The sequence below is a fragment of the Crinia signifera genome, chromosome 11, assembly GCF_055691185.1.
Source record: "Crinia signifera chromosome 11, ASM5569118v1, whole genome shotgun sequence".
Taxonomy (NCBI): domain Eukaryota; kingdom Metazoa; phylum Chordata; class Amphibia; order Anura; family Myobatrachidae; genus Crinia; species Crinia signifera.
The window spans coordinates 118,116,677-118,142,148 of NC_139227.1; the positions used below are offsets into that span (position 1 = coordinate 118,116,677).

A 25,472-nucleotide genomic window follows, 5' to 3' on the forward strand; every position below is an offset into this window, starting at 1 on the left:
GAGACAACTGGCAGAGCCGGGCATGTCACTGCCTATAATAGTCATTTTTTGGCACCATGAGGGATCGCTGAGCCCCTTTCTGAAGTCTTATCGCACATGGGAAGAAGTTGGGGACTCTTGTGCTTTCTTTTAAGGCAGGAAAACGGAACACACATAGTACTGGGTGTATAGAAGCTGTATCCAGTCTCTTCTACTGCCCTTGCGGATAAGGATGGTGCTATATATATATCACTCAGTCTCTGCACGCATTACCCTGGCGCAGTGAATCCGCAGGCACAAACGTGGCGGCGATGGCCGGTCGGTGGGATCACCATAATTCCTTAGTCTCTGATTCCATAAATCCCAGCAGCTTTTTTCTCTTGTTCCCCCATGCGTAGTGCTCAGCTTCCATCCCTCTGCCTTTACCCCCGGCCCTATAAGAACTTGGAGTCTCAATCCCTGTGAAGAAGAAAGATCACAGTCAGTTGTGAGATCATCACAGAGGAATGCACCCACGTTCTTTAATATCCCCTTCTCTGTAGTTAGCCCTTCAGCTTTGTCAGTGCTGCAAAAATCACAAAGATCACACCAATGCGGAGCCGGCCCTGGGCATAAGTAGGCAAATTCCTAGGGCATTTAGAATTCCTAGGGGCATGCAGCTCATACAACAGAGCCTGCAGCATCGGGAGTACAGTGGGGGCAGCGGTAGGAAGTAATAAAAATGGCAACCTTCTACTGTGTGGCAATATGTGTATAAGGGCATTACTAATGTGATGTATAATGTATAAGGGTCATTACTGTGTGAAATAACGTGTATAAGGGTAGCTATTACTGTGCGGAATTATGTACATAAGGTGCACTACTGTGTGACATAACGTGTATAAAGAACCCTACTGTGTAGTGCAATGTGAATAGGGAGCAGTGCAGTATGTTGTAATACAAATAAGGAGCAATACAGTCTGGTGTAATGTGAATAAGGAGCAATACAGTGTGGTATAATGTGAATAAGGAGCAATACAGTGTGGTGTAATGTGAATAAGGAGCAATACAGTGTGGTGTAATGTGAATAAGGAGCAATACAGTGTGGTATAATGTGAATAAGGAGCAATACAGTGTGGTATAATGTGAATAAGGAGCAATGGGTCAGGGGCGGAACTAGTCACAGTGCTAGGGGGCGCTAACCAACATCTAGCCTAGGGCATTCAATTAGCTAGGGCTGGCTCTGCACCAATGGAGCTGAAAAAATCCAATGGAAAAATGGCTACAGTGACATTATACCGGAGTCCTATGAATGTGCGGCAGACTCTGTCACTGTCTGTGCCGCTGGCCTCTGCACTTAATATATTCCTGGTCCCCGCACATCTATGTCTGGGAACACACTTAGGGGTAAATTCACATAAACTCCTAAAAATGAAAAAGGTTGCTGTTGCCCATGGCAACCAATAAGATTCTGTCTATCATTTTCTAGGATACAATAGAGAAATGATAGACAGGTTCGCCTATTATACTTTTTTTGTATCTTTAGTAAATTTACCCCTTCGTTTCTCATCTTAGTGGACCGCTTTAGATTCCAAACCTATTTTTGTTAGAACTTGGGCATCTATTTAATAAAGGTGGGCATACACTGACCGGTATGTCGTGCATATCGCCCAATGGGTATCCGGACTTATGATAGACTGACTCTAGGCCCACAGTCATAAGGTCAATGTGTCGACATGAAAAAGTTGACATGAAAAAATGTCGACATAAATTGTGCCGACAGGCGGTATGTCATGCCCTACCATCCACTATGGCGTGGTGTGAGAATATAATAGTGTGTCGAGCGACATAGGTTGGTATGGACACTTAGATTGTGTCCATACTGACCTATGTCGACATAGACACAAAAAAAACATGAAAAACTCATGTCAACCTTTTTAATGTTGACCTTTTCGCTTTCGACCTTTTGACCCTGTCATCCTTATGACTGTAGACCTAGACATCGTAGATCTAAAATACCATAAACCGACCAATGTATACCCAATGCCCGTCGTTTGCGGGATGCCCAAGGAAAGGATGGGATGCCGGGGAATGTGGCTGTGAATAATGCATCGCCTGGTCGACCGGATTTCCTCAAACGGAACATGAAGACAGTTCGTAGGCTTTGCGGTGCTCACCCCTCTTCTTGCCTTGTGAATCGTCCTTCTGTCCAGTTCTCTGTTTCTCCAAGGTACTTGTCCCTTTCGTGAGCCGTGTTCTCGAGATACTCGTTGAGAGTTCCTGGGTCAGGGGCCCAACTTCCCCTTCTGCGGGCTCCCAATTCTGTGGTGGGACCCTCTTCTGAAGCCCTGTTCCCTTCGTCGTAGGATAACAGGTTTCGGGAACGGACTGCAAAAGAAATGCACATTACACCGATTCGGAATTTGGAAAGCAGAACAGACAGGAGATACTGATCGCAACAGACCACCTTCTGTGATCCGTCTTCTTACTGGGGGGACGGGGGTGGGGGTGGGGGGGGACATTTACCAAACCTGCAATTAATCAATGCCCCTTTGGCCATCAAGTAGTTTAGTAAGTACAAAACTTTGAGAGAGATTTATCAAAGCTCGGAGAGCAACAGGTTGTGTTTGAAAACGGACAGTAGCTGATTGGTTGGAACTTTATCCCTCTCCACTTTATCTGGCTTCACTTTACCTCTCTCCAAGCTTTGATAAATCTAGCCCTATGCCCCAGTGATTGGACGAGATTGGGCGTTCTGAATACCAGAGCAGCGCATTACTCGGGAACGGAAGTTCCATCAGTGATTTGCGCAAATTACCAATGGGGATGGAAAGGTCTCCTTCGTTCTTGTACAACGTATTCCATAGTTGTATGGAAGACACGTGTCATGGTTTACTTTGTGGTTTGCGATGGTAGATGGTTATATATTATTAAGCGTACCTGTATTCAAGAGCTACGGTAGGGTTGGACATTAGTAACTTTCCAGAAAATGTCAATGACCAGGATTTGTTGCCAATTTCCATTCTACAGATAGTAAGCGAGCAGGGCCCTCCTACCACTTTGTCCGCCTGTTATTGTTTTATATCTATGCCCCCCCCCCCCCATTGTAAACGGCTACGGACAGCCATGGCGCCATAGGAGTATAGGTTAATGTAGTCTGTAAGCAAGCGTAAAGTTACAGGGTCCCATGTTCTAGCCGTGCCGGTTGATGGTCAGCCCATAAGCATTTAAAGAATCGGTCAGGTCAGTGTCTTACTCTGGCTGAGGGTATACGGGTCAGGCACCAAGAGAGGGGCTGATTTCACAGTCTGAGTCCCCCGAAGAGAACTCTGGGAAGGATGGAATATTGGAGCCAAAAGCAAGAATAAAACACAGAAGCACAACCTGCAGAGAGAAGAAAGACTTCAGCGAGACAAGGAGTAGATATTAGTCTGGTAGTCATGAAGATAGAAGTTATTATCTGTAGAGAAAACCTACAGGAGAAAGCTTAGCCAGCGGTGCAGAGAGACAGGGTAAGGATTAAGGTGGTGATTAATGTCACACAGTCTCCGATGGTCACAGCGGTGCTGCCATACTGCATCTCAGATGTATATACCAGATCCAGGCCCAATGATAATTATACTTGGCTGGACACTGATATTATACTTATCGGCTGACCGCATATCCCTCCGCCCCTTAACGGAACTTGTTTTCTGCCCATATGCAGTGATTAGTCTAAAAGTGTAATTCTGTCTGGACAAATTGCTGAATGTTTTAGAAAATTCTGAATCATTAGCAGGAGACAGACGGGAGAAGGATCACACACGGTCACACAAACCACTGAGGCATGCAATGGAAAACACACACAGATGAGAATACAGAGTTACTGGTTCACAGACAAGAGAGAGTTCAGGCAGACCCAGACACACAGCAGAAGGCTGAGCGGTACATACATCAGTCAGCGATACCTACGTCATATGAGTCAGATCGCTCCGTGACAGATACGTCAGGTCACTCCGTGACAGATACGTCAGATCAGTGTGTGACAGATACATCAGATCAGTCAGTGACTGATAAGTCAGATCACTCCGTGACAGATACGTCAGATCAGTCCGTGACCGATACTTCAGATCATTAAGTAACAGATACGTCAGATCAGTGCGTGACAGATACATCAGATCAGTCAGTGACTGATATGTCAGATCAGTCGTTGACCAATACGTCAGATCAGTCAGTGACAGATGTCAGATTAGTCCGTGCCAGATACGTCAGATCAGTCCGTGACCGATACTTCAGATCATTAAGTAACAGATACATCAGATCAGTCAGTGACAGATATGTCAGATCAGTCAGTGACAGATATGTCAGATCAGTCACTGCAGATATGTGGGATCGTCAGTAACAGATATGTCAGATCATTAAGTGACAGATACGTCAGATCATTAAGTGACAGATACATCAGATCAGTCAGTGCAGATATGTGGGATCAGTCAGTGACAGATACTTCAGATCAGTCAGTGACAGATACGTCAGACCAGTGACAGATACGTCAGATCAGTCAGTGACAGATACGTCAGATTAGTGAAAGATACGTCAGATCACTCAGTGCAGATACGTCAGTTCAGACAGTGACAGATACGTCAGATCAGTGAAAGATACGTCAGATCAGTCAGTGACAGAAACTTCAGATCAGTGACAGATACGTCAGACCAGTGATAGATACAGCAGATCAGTCAGTGACAGATACGTCAGATCAGTGATAGATATGTCAGATCAGTGAAAGATACATCAGGTCAGTCAGTGACAGATAAGTCAGTGACAGATATGTCAGACGAGTCATTGACAGATACAGTATGTCAGATCAGTCAGTGACAGATACGTCAGATCAGTTAGTGACAGATAAGTCAGATATATCAGCTCAGGTCGGTCAGAGACAGATATCCGTCAGATCAGTCAGTAAAACATACGTCAGATCAGTCAGTGAAAGATACATCAGATCAGTCAGTGACAGATACGTCAGATCAGTCAGTGACAGATACGTCAGGGCAGTCAGTTAGAGATACGTCAGATCAGTCAGTGACAGATATGTCAGACCAATGATAGACACGTCAGATCAGTCAGTGAGAGATAAGTCAGATCAGTTATACCTGACAACTGTCCCAATTATATCGGAGACTATCCCGCTGTCCCTCCCACAGGTGGCAATGTCTCGTTGGGGGGAACCGGAGATCACCGCTGCTCTGCATGGTATCTCTTCAGTGCAGAGAGGGAGCTGCCCATTCACTAGAGTAGCGCAGGGCATTCCCACAAAAATTATAAGAAAGAAAAAAACGGTGTTGCGGCACTAGGCCACACCCCTGCCTGAGGCCACGCCCACACACCCCTTAGCTCCACTCCCTTTTTCGCAATTACAAAAGTTGGTAGGTATGGATCAGTCAGTGATAGTTATGTCAGGTCAGTCAGTGTCAGATCAGTCAGTGAGAGATACGACAGACTAGTCACTGACAGATAATGTACATCAGATCAGTCAGTGACAGATATATCAGACCAGTCAGTGACAGATACATCAGATCAGTCAGTGACAGATATATCAGATCAGCCAGTGACAGATATATCAGATCAGCCAGTGACAGATATATCAGAACAGTCAGTGACAGATATATCAGATCAGTCAGTGACAGATATATCAGATCAGTCAGTGACAGATATATCAGATCAGCCAGTGACAGATATATCAGAACAGTCAGTGACAGATATATCAGATCAGTCAGTGACAGATATATCAGACCAGTCAGTGACAGATACATCAGATCAGTCAGTGGCATATATGACAGACCAGTCAGTGACAGATATATCAGATCAGCCAGTGACAGATATATCAGAACAGTCAGTGACAGATATATCAGACCAGTCAGTGACAGATATATCAGATCAGCCAGTGACAGATATATCAGAACAGTCAGTGACAGATATATCAGAACAGTCAGTGGCATATATGACAGACCAGTCAGTGATAGATACATCAGATCAGTCAGTGACAGATATATCAGAACAGTCAGTGGCATATATGACAGACCAGTCAGTGACAGATATATCAGAACAGTAAGTGATAGATACATCAGATCAGTCAGTGACAGATACGTCAGGTCAGTCAGTTATATAAAATATACTGACACCAGTGGGATAGGCTCAACCAATGACAGTCACACAGGAGGCGGCTCAGTCGGTGATAGACACATACGGCCTTATTCTGATTGAGTAGGATGGCTCCGAATGCGGACGGCCGGCCGATGGTTGGTGTTTGCGCATGTGCAGAAGCGTACCTGCGCATGTGCGAATGCCACGCACGTCCGAATACGGCGTGAATTCTGCACAATCCAAACAGGGGGTGGAGAGGGGCGTGAAGGGCTGTTTGGGCTCAAAACCATATGCGTACGCCCCGCGTTTCATGGGCGTTCCCATGAAAACGCTGGGTGTACGTATGGTAATCCAGCCATGAGGCACGTGTGGGGGGCGGACATATGACATAGCCGGATGCCAGCTGCCCACCCATATCCCTGCGTTTGCACAGAGAAATGCCCGAGTGGTCTGGATCACTCGGTGCTGCCTGACCGATCGGTCCAGCATTCGATGGTCGGCGACCATCGAATGATGGGGGAGGTTCCCACAGATTGAGGAGGTGGGTCCGTTCGGTTAGCGTCTTACCGCATTCCAGGGGCGGATCCAGGATAAAATGACAGGGGGGGCACCATGATAAAAGAGGGTTTAGGTGAGTGAGGGCCAGTGTTAGTGGTGCCAGTGTACATGCTAAGAGAGCGGCAGAGAGAGGGTGGCAATGGGATTAAAAATAGGCCCACCATGGCAACAAAAGTGAAGGATGTATTTGTGCGCGCGCCGAAGGCGCGCTCTGGAAAAGGGGGTGTGGCCACTCAACAGGGGGCATGTCCTTGAGTGGAGTGTACAACACCATATACAACTTCTACACATTATGCTACAAAATACTAGACCCCATTATACTTGCTCCTTACACATGATGCCAAATGGAATGAGCCAAAATTCAAACAATGCCACATGGATTGTGTCAAAATTCACACAATGCCACACAGATTGAGCCAAAATTTACATAATAACACACAGATTGAGCCAAAATTTACAAAATGCCAAATGGATTACAGCTTTGCCAGGCGATATCTCCGGTTCCCGGGGGGCTAGAGACATGGGGCTGGGCTCGTTGAAAAGCTCTGGTCCTCATCTACAAAATGAATGACAGGGGGGGCACGTGCCCGGATGCCCCCCCCCCCCCTGAATCCGCCACTGCCGCATTCGGACGGTGTGAGCGATCTGTACGGAAGGTGGGGCAAAGAACACTCGATTGCTGTCCGAAAATATGCATCCGTCCGAATCAACTAGAATAAGGGCCATAGATTGGATGGTGTTATTGCTGGTAACGCTGCTAACTCCGACCACTCCCAGTCAGTGCGCAGCTCACCAACCCATTCTACTATATATACAGTGATAGACAGATACATATAGAGCAGCTACCCCAGCGTTACACTCATTACCATAGGACATACCATTAGACATGTTCCTGTCTGTGTTGCTGCCAGCTTGCAGGGCCTCGGCACTTTCCCTGTTACCAGGGTCTGTAGCTTCTGTAACTGCTGGAGCAGAGATCTGGGGACCAAAATGCAGCAGAGTTACGTCTATGTAACGATCATTTAATGAGTGTAGAAGTATTACAATTGCTTACTTAATTTAGAACAGTAGGTGGCGCTAGCGTTCCACTTTATTCACAGACTACACATTATGCCATTTTTCCAAGCTGGGTGCTAATATTAAGACAGAGTTTAGGTCTGTCTTCCAGCATGACCCTATTCACCCTGCACACAGTCATCTACGCATGGTTTTTTACCATTTATGCTCCAAATTCCGGCTATGTTTGCTGAATTATTTAATCAAAGTTAAATACACAAAACAAAACTGGAGGAGTTGACTTTGCACTGGGTGTAGTGGGTTATTCTGGCTGCTTGTGTCGCTGTGTTATTTCAGGCCAAGTCAGACCATTAATGCTTTACTTTCCACACATGCTTAAAAATTGCCTCCTAGCTCTACCTGCCTTCCCCTTCCCAGCTGAAATCGATTGCCCTAAAGCCTTATAGCAAGCATAGCCCTCCAGCTGCTGTGAAACTACAAGTCCCATCATGCCTTGCCACAGTTTTGCTATAAGGGAATGCTCAAATTATGGCAAGGCATGCTGGGAGGTGTAGTTTCACAACAACAGGAGGGCCACAGTTTGGCCCTGCCTGCCTTATAACTTTAGAGATACTCAAGGACACTTGAATTATTTGCTGTGACAACTGGTGCTCTAAAGGCATGACGCCACAAGAGCTGACATTTTACTGTGTGTTGTAGCAATGGTGAGTGACTGGTTCTCTTGAGCGTCTGGGACATTAGCCCCCTATTATTCTCCTACTTAGTGGGAGGAGAAGAACAGGTAAATCTTGAGTAGGGGTAAACATCTATTCCAAGCGAGCAGAAATATTTACTGGCTGTAATATAGTGTAATTTACTCATGGGCACCATAAGCAACATGGGAAACACAAGTATAGGACAGGGGTCTTTATGGCTAAACGGTCACAGGAGGATAACAGCTGCGAAGGATCTGGGACAGAACCTTGTGCAGTAATAATTTTTGTAAGCAATGAGTAATGAGTATTAAACGGAAAACCTTATTGTTTTCTACCCGCTGCCCAGCAGGTGGCGCCAAGATGCACAGCTCACCTGTTGGCATTTTCCAGAGTCTCCACCTTCTTCCACAGCTCACTGTTCTGGGACGTAAATGATTCCACCCTAGGAGAAAGTGACACAGGCACATAGTAACCCGGACAGTGACAGGCAGACAAGGACAGTAACGCACAATGGGCAGGCAGCAGACCGACACAGGGAAAATATAACTAGGCTAAGGTGTCAGGCACAGAAATACTAAAACGGTGATATAGGGAATTACAGCAACGGGAACACATAGGGCAGAGGCAGCACAAAAGCAGGTATGACGGACATGAGCATGGAGAGAAAGGACTGCGCTATATAATGGTATTGAGAAAAGAACTCAAACAAGCAGTATACACAGGCTGTGTAACTCACTTCTTCTCCAGACACTCAACATATTCTTTTTTTTTCCTCCGACTCTCCTGGGCTGAGATCTGAAATGGAGTCAACAGGGACCCAAATTTATGTACTCATCAACACAAGCCCCAAACCCCTCGGAGATGGCTCCCCCCCAAGGTGTTTCACACTATTGGCAGGCGAGAGATGGGAGCATCGAAATCTCCTCAGCATGGTATGTGTGACGCTAGGCTGTGACATCATAGTGCCACACTCACACACACGGTTAAGACACAATTTCGTGAGGTGGCGCAACAAGTGCACTAACAACTTCTCGGCCTTTTGGTTAACATCAAGTGTAGTATCTGTTCTTATCAGTGGGTGTGGACTGACCCCTAGAGACAGGCTTGACCTAGTAACTGCTCTAATGGGTGGAGGGTATGGGACCCCTCATGTCTGAGAGGTGAAAAGTCTGGCTGATACCTTCATCCTGCCGGGGGAAGCAGGAAGAGGGAACTAAGATACTCTTCCTCTACTTCCCCCACTGGTAGGGAGGGGAGAAACACCGGGCCCAGTAGGTGGCTCTCTTGATGGGGTTTGTAGCCCCTGAAGGATGAGACAGTGAAAACCCCGGTCTAGTATCCATTCCCAAAGAGCAGAGAAACGCTGGGACTGAGTAGATTGCTCCCATTCCAGAGGCCTCTGATGGGAAGACAGCTAATATCCCAGCTTAGTACCTTAACCTTGGGATGCAAGAAACACTGGGACTGAGTACATTGCTTTTCCTAGGGGGGCTCAAGCTTCAAGGGAAGAGGAAAAGCCCGGTGGAGTATCCATTCCCATACCAGGGGTTGGAATTCACCCTAGGTAGGAGCGGAGAAACACTTGGTCGGACGCTGACTGACTGGCTGGTTGTTTAGAGGCCGAGGTGTAGCATGCCCCAGGGGAAACTCGGAGGTGCCCTAAACGTACACCGGTGTCCCCACCAGCACGTTTTGGCACTAGCACTGCACACTTTCCCTTTAAGTCAGCACAGCACATCCTTGCCCTGGGCCATTTGGCTGGGGTAGGACAATTTTTCACACCCCCACTCCGGCCTTCTGTCTGGGGTCTATTTATTTATTTTTTTCTCTTCACCCCACTCACGTTTGTCATGGTTTCTGTTTTTCTTATGTTTTGGTCACTTTTTTGGTCTGTGTGTATGAACCTTTTGGGCTACCCACTCCCCACGTACTAAAGCTGCAGTTCTAGAGGACGACCCCGAGCCGCAAGGCGGAGGGAAGCCTACCGAAGGGCTCTCCAAGCTTTGGAGAGGGGGACCCACCCGCCCTAACCCTTTCAGGGATTGAGAGAAGAGGGTCGCTCCGAGCTTTGGCGAGGAGGACTCACCAATCCCTCTTTGCCCCTCTTGGGCCAATTGGCTGAGAGGGGTTAGTGAAGTAACGGGGCCTTTCTCCTTTGGGAGAGGGATCATTAATACGTACGTACGTATGTATGCCCCCTATGCACGATATAAGTCACTACACTGGGTGTACCTGGTGCCAGAGATTTGTCTAAAATCATCTCCCATGATCCCGCCCACATACCCATGAACCACCCCCCCACCCCCCCCCCCCCCAAAAAAAACATCTACCATGGCTTCTAAAAATGAAAAAAAAAAAGTGATGTTGACCATAGCAACCGATTCGATACTCTTTTCCTAGAAGGGCGCCCATCGCGGCCATCGCATGTACTAAAAAAATCGCATGCGATGCGACCGACGCGATGACCGCGATTTCCCATAGGGAACAATGTTAAATGTCCCAATTGACCCGATTCTCCTGTTCAATGTCCCAATTGACCCGATTTTCCATAGGGAACAATGTTAAATGTCCCAATTGACCCGATTTTCCATAGGGAACAATGTTAAATGGCCCACAGAGGCCAAATAGGCACCCTGAAGTGTGAAATGGCCCCCCCAATTGTTAACGCCACCCCACGATCAACGTCAACCCGAAGCGTGGCGAGCGCAGCGAGCCCGCGAGGGGCGGCGGTACGCGTCCTACGACCTTTTCATACCCCCACTATCCACGTCGGCGTGGAGTTGAGAATAGAAAGTGTGGCGAGTGCAGCGAGCCACCGAGCCCGAAGCGTGGCGAGCGCAGCGAGCCCCGCGAGGGGACGCGGACACCTTCACAGGTATACGCGTCCCCTCGCGGGCTTCACAGCTGTCCACGTCCCCTCGCGGGGCGCGCTGCGCTCGCCACGCTTCGGGCTTGGTGGCTCGCTGCGCTCGCCACACTTTTTATTCTCAACTCCACGCCGACGTGGATAGTGGGGGTATGAAAAGGTCGTAGGACGCGTACCGCCGCCCCTCGCGGGCTCGCTGCGCTCGCCACGCTTCGGGTTGACGTTGATCGTGGGGTGGCGTAAACAATTGGGGGGCCCATTTCACACTTCAGGGTGCCTATTTGGCCTCTGTGGGCCATTTAACATTGTTCCCTATGGAAAATCGGGTCAATTGGGACATTGAACAGGAAAATCGGGTCAATTGGGACATTTAACATTGTTCCCTATGGGAAATCGCGGTCATCGCGTCGGTCGCATCGCATGCGATTTTTTGGTAGCATCCGATGCGACCGACGCGATTTTTTTTCCCTAACGATGCCCACGATCAAAATCGTGGGCGCCCTTCTAGGTAAAGAGTACCACCAATTTTGTTCTGTCTACCATTTTCTAGGATGCAACAGAGCAATGATAGAGAGAAATGTGATTGGCTGCTATTGACAACGTCACATCTTTTTATATATATATAATAAAATAAAAACAGTTTATGTAATTTCCTAGGGTCTATTCTATTGTAATTGTAAGGGTCTAAGCAGAAAATGTTTTTCTTACACTGGATAATTTTGTACCAAATAATTACAGCTAACCCACGCATTTCACTATGCAAATGAAGTACAATGCCATGAAACGCGTGGACACTTCATTGAGGTTCCGCAAGTAAATCTCAGAGAGATCCCTATTCACCTTGTTCTTGATCTTCCTGCGAACTCTCTTTAGTGCCTTCTCCTCTGTTTTAGTGAGGGGTAGTTTGGTGGGAATGGGGTACCCCTCGGCTACTAGGGTGCGCCTCTCCTCCTCCGTCAGCATCAGAGGTCCTGATGTGCCTTGCAGTTTCTGAGTACCAGAGAGCACATATTATACACTTGATTTGGCAGCAGACACCACTCATACCTTTATCATTTGATGGTCAGATCAGTGGATTAGATGGATCACCTCATACTTACATGGGGAGCGGTAAGCAGTGGAGAGGAGGAGATGGCGTGGGAGGAGCGAGCCGCAGGACGGGCCGGACTTGGAGGTGGCAGAGAGCGAGGACTTTGAGAGCCATCACTATCACTGCTATGACTACTGGGAGGGGTAAGAGGCATGACCCCCAACACATCTAGAGGGAGAAACAGTTGTCAGGCAGAGAAGCACCGAATAGCAAAAGACGAGTCAAAAACAATAAACCAATTTTACATAAATTACATTTAAAAACTAAACCAAATGGGGATACCGAGAGCGGGATTCCAATGGTCGAGGTAAGTGCAGGAGTTAGGGTCTAGACACTAGAAGGAGGATTAGTCTGCAGGAGGAGTGGGCTAGGGTTAGGCTGCAGGAGGGGATGGTTTGGCTGTGGGAGGGGTTAGTCTGCAGGAGGGGAGGTTAGGGTTAGGCTGCAGGAGGGGAGGATTAGTCTGCAGTAGGGGAGGTTAGGGTTAGTCTGCAGGAGGGGATGTTAGGGTTAGGCTGCAGGAGGGGAGGTTAGGGTTAGTCTGCAGGAGGGGATGGTTTGGGTTAGATTGCAGGAGGGAATGGTTAAGCTGCAGGAGGGGATGGTTAGGGTTAGTCTGCAGGACGGGATGGTTAGGGTTAGGCTGCAGGAAGGGAGGTTAGGGTTAGTCTGCGGGAGGGGAGGGTTAGGGTTAGTCTGCAGGAGGGGATGGTTTAGGTTAGTCTGCAGGACGGGATGGTTAGGGTTAGGCTGCAGGAGGGGAGGTTAGGGTTAGGCTGCGGGAGGGTTAGGGTTAGTCTGCAGGAGGGGATGGTTAGGGTTAGTCTGCAGGAGGGGATAATTAGGGTTAGTCTGCGGGAGGGGAGGGTTAGTCTGCATGAGGGGTGGGTTAGGGTTATTCTGTGGGAGGGGATGGTTAGGGTTAGTCTGCGGGAGGGGAGGTTAGGATTAGTCTGCGGGAGGGGAGGGTTAGTCTGCATGAGGGGTGGGTTAGGGTTATTCTGTGGGAGGGGATGATTAGGGTTAGTCTGCGGGAGGGGTGGGCTAGGGTTAGTCTGCAGGAGGGGATGGTTTGGGTTAGTCTGCAGGAGGGGATGGTTTGGGTTAGGCTGCAGGAGGGGAGGGATAGGGATAGTCTGCAGGAGGGGATGGTTAGGGTTAGTCTGCTGGACGGGATGGTTAGGGTTAGGCTGCAAGAGGGGATGGTTAGGGTTAGTCTGCAGGAGGTGATGGTTAGGGTTAATCTGCAGGAGGGGATAATTAGGGTTAGTCTGCGGGAGGGGAGGGTTAGTCTGCATGAGGGTTGGGTTAGGGTTATTCTGTGGGAGGGGATGGTTAGGGTTAGTCTGCGGGAGGGGTGGGCTAGGATTAGTCTGCAGGAGGGGATGGTTTGGGTTAGTCTGCAGGAGGGGAGGGTTAGGCTGCGGGAGGGGAGGGTTAGGGTTAGTCTGCAGGAGGGGATGGTTTGGGTTAGTCTGCAGGAGGGGATGGTTTGGTTAGACTGCAGGAGGGGATGGTTAGGGTTAGGCTGCAGGAGGGGATGGTTAGGGTTAGTCTGCGGGAGGGGTGGGTTAGGGTTAGTCTGCAGGAGGGGATGGTTAGGGTTAGTCTGCAGGAGGGGTGGGTTAGGGTTAGTCTGCAGGAGGGGATGGTTAGGGTTAGACTGCAGGAGGGGATGGTTAGGGTTAGTCTGCAGGAGGGGATGGTTAGGGTTAGGCTATTGGAAGGGTGAGTTAGGGTTAGTCTGCAGGAGGGGATGGTTAGGGTTAGTCTGCAGGAGGGGATGGTTAGGGTTAGGCTACGGGAAGGGTGAGTTAGGGTTAGTCTGCAGGAGGGGATGGTTAGGGTTAGTCTGCAGGAAGGGATGGTTAGGGTTAGGCTACGGGAAGGGTGAGTTAGGGTTAGTCTGCAGGAGGGGATGGTTAGGGTTATTCTGCAGGAGGGGATGGTTAGGGTTAATCTGCAGGAGGAGTGGGTTAGGGTTAGTTTGCAGGAGGGGATAGTTAGGGTTAGTCTGCAGGAGGGTTAGGGTTAGGGTACCGGGTCAAAATGGCTTGTATCTGGTAATTAGTTGCGATGTGAAAGAGGTATTAGGGTTATGCTGTCCAGAAAGTAACTGATCAGGATTTCATATTGAACCCAATCAAACGTCACGGGCTAGAAGAATTACTAGGCCAGACCAGTGATAATATACCAACGTACAGTAAGTGCCGTTCCATGCAGCTTGCTGGGGATAAGCTTACTCCACCTATTATCCTAGTTCAGTGGTTCCCAACCTGGGGTACTAGTACCCCTGGGGGTACTCTGCAGACCAGTTGGGGGTACTTGAAAATAATATTGGTAATGGCGGAAGATGAAAAAAAGTATTTTGATGGCAGAAGAAGAAGACCCATTGCTATGGAGAAGAACCATGTTGTGTAACTTATGGTTCTGTCTTCAGCGTCATCAGCGTCTCATTGTGCTTTTGCCTGACCAGCAATCCACTGGGAGCTACCCGCGCTGCCCTCAGACTTCAGCGATCATCTGACCTGCAGTGACACGGGTGGAAGAAGCAGCGGCCTTAATCCTACAGGTGTAAGTGGGAACCCTGGAGACAGTACACAACCAGCGGCCAGACATGGAAGGGCACGATTCCTGTCCGCTACTCCTTAATATAAGGACATGCATAGGATACACATACCGCTCACTTACACTCCACTCGTACTGTCTATATTTTAAATTGAGAGGAGGGGGTACTCATCAATGAAAAGCCTAATCAAGGGGTACGGGAGAGAAAAAAGGTTGGGAACCACTGTCCTAGTTTATCGCTTTTTAAGGTTTAATACATCTGCCCCTCTATACAGGTATCTCAGCATTGTGCTTGATACAGAACAAGCATTCCCAACCACGGTCCTCAAGGCACACCAACAGTGCAGGTTTTCGTGATATGCAGACTTGACCACAGGTGACTTAGTACCTCAGTTATTTTGATGTAACCATCTGTGCTGAAGCCTGGATATCCCTGACGCCTGCACTGTTGGTGTGCCTGAGGACGTGGTTGGGAATGCCCGATATAGAGTCACTGCAGATTATGGAGTCGCCATGTCCCTCTCTAGCGCCTCCGGGTGAAGGGTGCAGTAATGCTCACACAGTAGTAGTGATTCCAGAGGGCTCCACTGGTTCTGACGGAACACACTGCAAAATGTAATCTGTATCGGTCCAATACTCTCCTCATGGCACCGTACATATGATACAAGGCAATATATGGGCTGTAACCTTCCACTCACCTGATGCTACATTCAGCATGTGGCTGTGTACTCCTGGCTCTACCTTTATGTGCGGTATTGGGGTTCTGGAGGCATTCTGTAAAGGAGGGAACAGTCAGTGACCGGTGACTTGATTAACCACCATGTCTAAAGCCAGCCATACATCTACAGATCGGTTGTCAGATCTGTCTGGTTGGAACAAAATCCTGGTAATGGATGAGAGCAAATGACAGTTGACCATTTGCTTTGAAATGCTGGAAAACTGCCAAAAACTGTCACTCAGATATTACCAGCCAAGCACCTTGGATCCAACAATTTTAATAAAACACAAATTAAAACACAATATATACAATCTCAAGTGAGAAGTAACTCATTAGACTAAGAGTCCAAGATATTGACGTGTATCACCGGGATTCATTCATTACCAAGTTATAAGTATCCCGGTGATACACGTCAATATCTTGGACTCTTAGTCTAATGAGTTACTTCTCACCTGAGATTGTATATATTGTGTTTTAATTTGTGTTTTATTAAAATTGTTATATTTTTTTGAGAACCGTCGAATCCAATTATTGGTCTAGCCAGCGCTGGCACATTCTATTCTTTATGTATGATACGCAGCCTATTAGGGTGCCGGACGGCTCCCTACAGTCGGGATTCCGGCAGTCATTACTCCGACGTCGGAATCCCAACTGATCCCTCGTGGGGGTCCACGACCCCCATAGAGGGAGAATAAAATAGGTGGCAAGCGCAGCTCGCCACCGTGCCCGCAAGGGGTTTCATTGCGATCCCCCCGCTGTGCAGTCCGGATTCTGACGTCGGAGAAATGACTGTCGGAATCCCGACTGTCGGTGTGTCATACCACACCCGCCTATTCCACCCCCTGTTACTCACCTCCTCATTCTGCAGTAGTCCTGCCCCAGGCATTTGCTCCAGTGGCCCAGTCGGATGTGTGGACTCCACCTGTGATAGAATATTCTGCTCCTGTTTCACCAGTAACGAGCAGAGTTCATGTTCCAGGGCCCAGACCGCACTGCCAGGCTCTGGGGGGACAAACATGGATGGGTCAGTATGTTATCTGCTGCAAATGCTTCTACAGGTTCACTACTCCCGCCAAGCCAGCACCACCACCCACCCAGAAAGAAATGTCTTGGCAGCATTACACTCCTGTCTTATCAGCAGGGCAGAGATCCCGGTCTTACTACGTCACACAGGAAAATCCTCACTCCTACCCGCTAGTAAGACTGGCACAGTATTGCTGGGTATTCCAAACACTCGCCACCAGACACTAAAACTTCTGTACATCTTGGCCGGATGAGCATGAAAGGGGAGAAAGGCAGCAGATCCTAAAGTAAATGTTAGTAATCCAGGCTGCAGGCAATATTATGGTAGGTTGTGGGTAGAACCACTTCTGTTTTTTCACTTTTCCCATCATGCACTGGGTCCACATTTATCTAGAAGGGTATAACTCTGTGGTGAGCGAATGGAGTCACCGTGCCCAAACCGTGTCCACGAGGGTACAATCCAGTCAAAATAAAATAAAATAACCTACATAAATTACAGATAGAATAAAAAACGCGGTGAGGGCATCTAACAACTTCCGCCCTCACCTGACGTCACATTCTGGTCAAAAAACAGAAGTGGATCTAGATACAAAAATGAAGGGGTAGTTTGGCTGATTGGGTGAAGGACCTATTGTTAGAGAATTTGACAATAGACTGGAATCAACTATTTGATGGTATTTTTCTGCCTTTTTGGTACTTCTTCACTTTCACGGCGCCAGCATGGCGCCGCGCGTCAAAGTCCCCTTGCGGGGCTCGCTTCGCTCGCCCACGCTGCGGGCTCGGTGGCTCGCTACGCTCGCCACGCTAATTAAAATCAACTCCATGCCAACATGGATAGTGGAGGTATGAACTATCCATGTTGGCATGGCGTTAACTTCGTTTATTTTACTTAGTTTGTGGCGAGCGTAACCCGGAAGTAGCGCGGCGCCATGCTGGCGCCGTGAAAGTAAACAAGTACCGCCTTTTTTTTTCCTGTTTTTTTATTATCATTTTTTTCTACAATCATTTGTTTTTATGTTTCTGTACAAGCCTCCGTCCAAAAATATGACGCCTGAGGGTGGGATGTTTCAAATGAAAACTGCAGTAAAACCCCCGTTCCTTGTTTTTTATACCGCGTTTTCATATGTAACAATCAGTGACCGCCAAGTTTTCGATGCGGGTACAGTATTAATGCCACCGAAAAAAAAGCCTATGGGCTTCTTTCTACATCCTCCACATCCCGCCACCCCATCACCTGCAGTTGGGGCAGCCTCCTGGTGTGCTTCAGTGACCTCCTCCACCCTAGCAACAGCGACTTCCCCTTCTGGGTGCGGGGAGGAGGAGCCAGGGAGACACTGCAGCAGGAGGCTCCCGGGCGTAGGAGGTGAGGGAGATCCGCGGGGACCCTCTCATCAGGCGCTGGCGGCTTCGCAGAGGGCGGCTCTTTTCGAATAAAGCTGTCCGGTGGTATACTAATCTCATATGTTAATACATAGGCAATTCATTTCATTGGGATAAATGGCAGGATGTATTTTGCATTAATACATCCCGCCCTGAGTGCTTTCAATGTTACCACCAGGACCACTGAGGGGGAGGAGCTGAATTACTCTTGCTGGGATACGCCTAGAAGGTGCAACCCCTGCCATAAGTATGTGTGGCCATGCCCCCTCCAGGCTCTGTATTGGCACAACATCTCCGTTGGGGCCCAATGAAGTCAGAAGCATAATTGCGCACATTGGAAGCCATACTCTGACAGATACTATGCACCTATCATGAGGCTGGTGTAGGGCATGTTCAGATGCTGACTGAGACACCAGAGAGGGGCTTGTAGCGCTATTAATATTAAGTCACATGTCTTACCAAGGGGCAGCACCGATAGGTTTAGTGAATCAGCTGATCTGTTATTCAGTGACCCAGAAAGCAATGGGCCTGTCAGTGCTGACAGCAGGCAGAGCACATGCAGATCTGATGCTGTTGCCTGGGCATCCCTACCCATGGGCTCCAAGACACAGCCACTGTGCAATGTCAGCTACTGCCCACTTCCCTACGGACTTATGAGCGCTGTGCTTATAACTGTGGTCTGGTGGCTCGGACCCCCATGAATTCACAGGTCGGGATCCATGTACGTCGTGTTACATCCATACTGTACAAATATAGTCAAACAAAAGGGTTATTAAGGGGCATCACGGACGGTGTAACGGTTATAGCATTACTGCCTCACAGCGCTGAGGTCATGGGTTCTATACCCACCATGTGTTATATATACAGGGGAGTACGGACGGTGTAATGGTTATAGCATTACTGCCTCACAGCGCTGGGGTCATGGGTTCTATCCTCACCATGTGTTATATATATACAGGGCAGTACGGATGGTGTAATGGTTAGCATTACTGCCTCACAGCGCTGAGGTCATGGGTTCTATTCCCACCATGTGTTATATATACGGGGCAGTACGGATGGTGTAATGGTTATAGCATTACTGCCTCACAGCGCTGAGGTCATGGGTTCTATCCCCACCATGTGTTATATATACGGGGCAGTACGGATGGTGTAATGGTTAGCATTACTGCCTCACAGCGCTGAGGTCATGGGTTCTATCCCCACCATGTGTTATATATATACAGGGCAGTACGGATGGTGTAATGGTTAGCATTACTGCCTCACAGCGCTGAGGTCATGGGTTCTATACCCACCATGTGTTATATATACAGGGGAGTACGGACGGTGTAATGGTTATAGCATTACTGCCTCACAGCGCTGGGGTCATGGGTTCTATCCCCACCATGTGTTATATATACAGGGGAGTACGGACGGTGTAATGGTTATAGCATTACTGCCTCACAGCGCTGGGGTCATGGGTTCTATCCCCACCATGTGTTTATATATACGGGGCAGTACGGATGGTGTAATGGTTATAGCATTACTGCCTCACAGCACTGAGGTCATGGGTTCTATCCCCACCATGTGTTATATATACGGGGTAGTACGGACGGTGTAATGGTTATAGCATTACTGCATCACAGCACTGAGGTCATGGGTTCTATCCCCACCATGTGTTATATATACAGGGCAGTACGGATGGTGTAATGGTTATAGCATTACTGCCTCACAGCGCTGAGGTCATGGGTTCTATTCCCCACCATGTGTTATATATACAGGGCAGTACGGATGGTGTAATGGTTATAGCATTACTGCCTCACAGCGCTGGGGTCATGGGTTCTATCCCCACCATGTGTTTATATATACGGGGCAGTACGGACGGTGTAATGGTTATAGCATTACTGCCTCACAGCACTGAGGTCATGGGTTCTATCCCCACCATGTGTTATATATACGGGGCAGTACGGACGGTGTAATGGTTATAGCATTACTGCCTCACAGCGCTGAGGTCATGGGTCCTATCCCCACCATGTGTTATATATACGGGGCAGTACGGATGGTGTAATGGTTACATTACTGCCTCACAGCGCTGAGGTCATGGGTTCTATCCCCACCATGTGTTATATATACGGGGCAGTACGGATGGTGTATTGGTTATACTGCCTCACAGCGCTGAGGTCATGGGTTCTATCCCCACCATGTGTTATATATACAGCGCAGTACGGACGGTGTATTGGTTATACTGCCTCACAGTCACAGCGCTGAGGTCATGTATTCTATCCCCACCATGTGTTATATAAACGGCGCAGTACGGACGGTGTATTGGTTATACTGCCTCACAGTCACAGCGCTGAGGTCATGGGTTCTATCACCACCATGTGTTATATATATGGGGCAGTACGGATGGTGTAGTGGTTATAGCATTACTGCCTCACAGCGCTGAGGTCATGGGTTCTATCCCCACCATGTGTTATATATACTGGGGCAGTACGGACGGTGTAATGGTTACATTACCGCCTCACAGCACTGAGGTCATGGGTTCTATCCCCACCATGTGTTATATATATATACTGGGCAGTACGGATGGTGTAATGGTTATAGCATTACTGCCTCACAGCACTGAGGTCATGGGTTCTATTCCCACCATGTGTTATATATACAGGGCAGTACGGATGGTGTAATGGTTACATTACTGCCTCACAGCGCTGAGGTTATGGGTTCTATCCCCACCATGTGTTATATACAGATGGGTCTTGTCCCATCTTTGCAGGGGATGGCGCTGGCGTCGCCAGCCGCCATCCCCCGCCAGCGCCATGGCGACGGTGAGAAGCGGACGCGCGCGCACGAGAGGCGCGCGCGTCCCCTTCCGACGGCGCTTCGATGCGTTCCCCCGGGTCCCCGCCGGCTTGCCGGCGGTAACCCGGGGTCCCCGCCGCCTGCCCGCACCCCCCACTAACCCCCCTAGCCCTGTCCGTCTCCCTGAGGCGGAGACGGACAGGGTTTCCGTCGCGCTAGCGACTGAGACTGAGACGCGCGTGCGCGTGAGACGCACGCGCGTCTCAGTCTCCTCGCTGGCGAGGCTGCTGGCGGGTCGCCAGCGCGTACGTTCTGGCGACCCGCCAGCAAGGATGGCAAAAGACCCATCTGTATACGGGGCAGTACGGACGGTGTAATGGTTATAGCATTACTGCCTCACAGCACTGAGGTCATGGGTTCTATCCCCACCATGTGTTTATATATACGGGGCAGTACGGACGGTGTAATGGTTATAGCATTACTGCATCACAGCACTGAGGTCATGGGTTCTATCCCCACCATGTGTTATATATACGGGGCAGTACGGACGGTGTAATGGTTATAGCATTACTGCATCACAGCACTGAGGTCATGGGTTCTATCCCCACCATGTGTTATATATATGGGGCAGTACGGAGGGTGTAATGGTTATAGCATTACTGCCTCACAGCACTGAGGTCATGGGTTCTATCCCCACCATGTGTTATATATACGGGGCAGTACGGATGGTGTAATGGTTATAGCATTACTGCCTCACAGCACTGAGGTCATGGGTTCTATCCCCACCATGTGTTTATATATACGGGGCAGTACGGATAGTGTAATGGTTACATTACTGCCTCACAGCACTGAGGTCATGGGTTCTATCCCCACCATGTGTTATATATACGGGGCAGTACGGATGGTGTAATGGTTATAGCATTACTGCCTCACAGCGCTGAGGTCATGGGTTCTATTCCCACCATGTGTTATATATACGGGGCAGTACGGATGGTGTAATGGTTATAGCATTACTACCTCACAGCACTGAGGTCATGGGTTCTATCCCCACCATGTGTTATATATATGGGGCAGTACGGAGGGTGTAATGGTTATAGCATTACTGCCTCACAGCACTGAGGTCATGGGTTCTATCCCCACCATGTGTTATATATACGGGGCAGTACGGATGGTGTAATGGTTATAGCATTACTGCCTCACAGCACTGAGGTCATGGGTTCTATCCCCACCATGTGTTTATATATACGGGGCAGTACGGACGGTGTAATGGTTATAGCATTACTGCATCACAGCACTGAGGTCATGGGTTCTATCCCCACCATGTGTTATATATACAGGGCAGTACGGACGGTGTAATGGTTATAGCATTACTGCATCACAGCACTGAGGTCATGGGTTCTATCCCCACCATGTGTTATATATACGGGGCAGTACGGATGGTGTAATGGTTATAGCATTACTGCCTCACAGCGCTGAGGTCATGGGTTCTATCCCCACCATGTGTTATATATACAGGGCAGTACGGATGGTGTAATGGTTATAGCATTACTGCCTCACAGCACTGAGGTCATGGGTTCTATCCCCACCATGTGTTTATATATACGGGGCAGTACGGACGGTGTAATTGTTATAGCATTACTGCATCACAGCACTGAGGTCATGGGTTCTATCCCCACCATGTGTTATATATACGGGGCAGTACGGATGGTGTAATGGTTAGCATTACTGCCTCACAGCACTGAGGTCATGGGTTCTATCCCCACCATGTGTTATATATACGGGGCAGTACGGATGGTGTAATGGTTAGCATTACTGCCTCACAGCACTGAGGTCATGGGTTCTATCCCCACCATGTGTTATATATACGGGGCAGTACGGATGGTGTAATGGTTATAGCATTACTGCCTCACAGCGCTGAGGTCATGGGTTCTATTCCCACCATGTGTTATATATACGGGGCAGTACGGATGGTGTAATGGTTATAGCATTACTGCCTCACAGCGCTGAGGTCATGGGTTCTATCCCCACCATGTGTTATATATATGGGGAAGTACGGAGGGTGTAATGGTTATAGCATTACTGCCTCACAGCACTGAGGTCATGGGTTCTATCCCCACCATGTGTTATATATACGGGGCAGTACGGATGGTGTAATGGTTATAGCATTACTGCCTCACAGCACTGAGGTCATGGGTTCTATCCCCACCATGTGTTTATATATACGGGGCAGTACGGACGGTGTAATGGTTATAGCATTACTGCATCACAGCACTGAGGTCATGGGTTCTATCCCCACCATGTGTTATATATACAGGGCAGTACGGACGGTGTAATGGTTATAGCATTACTGCATCACAGCACTGAGGTCATGGGTTCTATCCCCACCATGTGTTATATATACGGGGCAGTACGGATGGTGTAATGGTTATAGCATTACTGCCTCACAGCGCTGAGGTCATGGGTTCTATTCCCACCATGTGTTATATATACGGGGCAGTACAGATGGTTTAATGGTTATAGCATTACTGCCTCACAGCACTGAGGTCATGGGTTCTATCCCCACCATGTGTTATATATATGGGGCAGTACGGACGGTGTAATGGTTATAGCATTACTGCCTCACAGCGCTGAAGTCATGGGTTCTATCCCCACCATGTGTTATTTATACGGGGCAGTACGGATGGTGTAATGGTCATAGCATTACTGCCTCACAGCGCTGAGGTCATGGGTTCTATCCCCACCATGTGTTATATATACGGGGCAGTACGGATGGTGTAATGGTTAGCATTACTGCCTCACAGCGCTGAGGTCATGGGTTCTATCACCACCATGTGTTATATATACAGGGCAGTACGGATGGTGTAATGGTTATAGCATTACTGCCTCACAGCACTGAGGTCATGGGTTCTATCCCCACCGTGTGTTATATATACGGGGCAGTACGGACGGTGTAATGGTTACATTACTGCCTCACAGCACTGAGGACATGGGTTCTATTCCCACCATGTGTTATATATACCGGGCAGTACGGATGGTGTAATGGTTAGTATTACTGCATCACAGTGCTGACGTCATGGGTTCTATCCCCACCGTGTGTTATATATACGGGGCAGTACGGACGGTGTAATGGTTAGCATTACTGCCTCACAGCGCTGAGGTCATGGGTTCTATCCCCACCATGTGTTATATATACAGGGCAGTACGGATGGTGTAATGGTTAGCATTACTGCCTCACAGAACTGAGGTCATGGGTTCTATTCCCACCATGTGTTATATATACGGGGCAGTACAGATGGTGTAGTGGTTAGGACTACTGCCTCACAGCACTGAGGTTATGGGTTCGATTCCCACCATGGCCCTAACTGTGCGGAGTTTGTATATGCTCCCCGTGCTTGCGTGGGTTTCCTCTGGGTACTCCGGTTTCCTCTCACATTCCAACAAATTAACCCTAGAATGTCTGTGTGTGTGTGTACATGTGGTAGGGAATATAGATTGTAAGCTCCACTGGGGCAGGGACTGAAGTAAATGTGGTAGGGAATATAGATTGTAAGCTCTACTGGGGCAGGGACTGAAGCAAATGTTCAAATATTCTCTGTACAGCGCTGCAGAATATGTGTGCGCCATATAAGTAACTGGTAATAAATAAATAATAAGGGGTGATCTCTGTTGTGCGAATCAGCAGGGTGATCAATTATTGTATGACTATCGCATGCGTATGGATCGCAGGACTCTGCAAAATCAGCAAACAGAGATCAGCTCTGAATCATGGTCTCCTCACCCTGCGGATTCCTAGAGGGTGATATCTCACGGAATAGATGATGACATCAGCTTTACCATTACATTGCAGGTTAATTAAACACAGCGAAGAATAACTCAATTCATCCCTCAATCTTTAAAGTGTGGCCAGGGTTGGTTTGGATACTAGGAAACTAGGAGCAATCCCTATGAATCAGAACATGTTTACAGGGACGATTCTGGAATTAATAAGCAATAATAAGTTCAAATATATTGTTTAATAACTGTCTCCCTGCAAGAGAAGCAGTGAGCAATTGTGTACTTACCTACAGGCAACCTAGGGATCCAGCTGTTGGCAAACTGCAAGACACAGGGGTCTAGGCACTAAGTCAACGCCAATCAGCTGCCAACTGCCATATTACAGGTTGTGTTTGGAAAATGACAGCTAGGAGCCGATGCCTGGTAATATATCTCCATCCGATTTATCTCTCACCATTGGTCAGTACATAGACCCCACAGTGCCAGACTTACTCTACATCAACTTAGTAGAGTTCCAGCAAGCCCGTTAGGCATTTGCTGATACTTCTAGTGCAATGGAAATTTGACAAACACAGGCCACCTACCTGGCCAAAAGCAATCAAATAATCGGCCAACTAGAGGTAAAGTTAACACCTACCGCTTGGACTGTCTTCATCTTCCTCCTTTATGGTGAGCGCTGGACTCTGTGGGGCGGAGTCTCCACTTAGCGAGTAGCTGTGCTCCTCCTGTATGGGCGGAGCTGGGCTCTCCACATCCATATCAAGTAGGGAATCCCGATCCAGGAGAGGAGGGTCATCGAAGAAACTGTTAAACAGCTCATTAGAGAAATCGTCCAGAGCCTCAGAGAAATGCTGGGGGAGGAGATGGAAAGAGAACCAGATAAGGGAAATGATAAACATTTATATTAGTTTTATTCATGAGGCATTAGCCAGA

At 48.3% G+C, this 25,472-nt stretch overlaps 1 protein-coding gene and 1 pseudogene across 1 annotated transcript in view; one reads left to right on the plus strand and one right to left on the minus strand.

Moving 5' to 3' along the window:
- Window positions 1-304: 304 nt before the first annotated feature.
- The window catches only part of CREB3L1 (cAMP responsive element binding protein 3 like 1), a 62,686-nt gene continuing 37,518 nt past the window's right edge, over window positions 305-25,472 (minus strand). The window contains 12 exon segments of the mRNA XM_083165574.1: window positions 305-438; window positions 2,136-2,346; window positions 3,215-3,275; window positions 3,277-3,342; window positions 7,512-7,611; window positions 8,719-8,787; window positions 9,082-9,140; window positions 12,052-12,201; window positions 12,312-12,469; window positions 15,568-15,643; window positions 16,441-16,589; window positions 25,177-25,390. Of these exon segments, the coding sequence (XP_083021700.1) occupies window positions 432-438; window positions 2,136-2,346; window positions 3,215-3,275; window positions 3,277-3,342; window positions 7,512-7,611; window positions 8,719-8,787; window positions 9,082-9,140; window positions 12,052-12,201; window positions 12,312-12,469; window positions 15,568-15,643; window positions 16,441-16,589; window positions 25,177-25,390 (1,320 nt within the window). The 3' untranslated portion in view covers window positions 305-431.
- On the plus strand, window positions 9,369-9,494 carry LOC146046501 (U2 spliceosomal RNA; annotated as a pseudogene).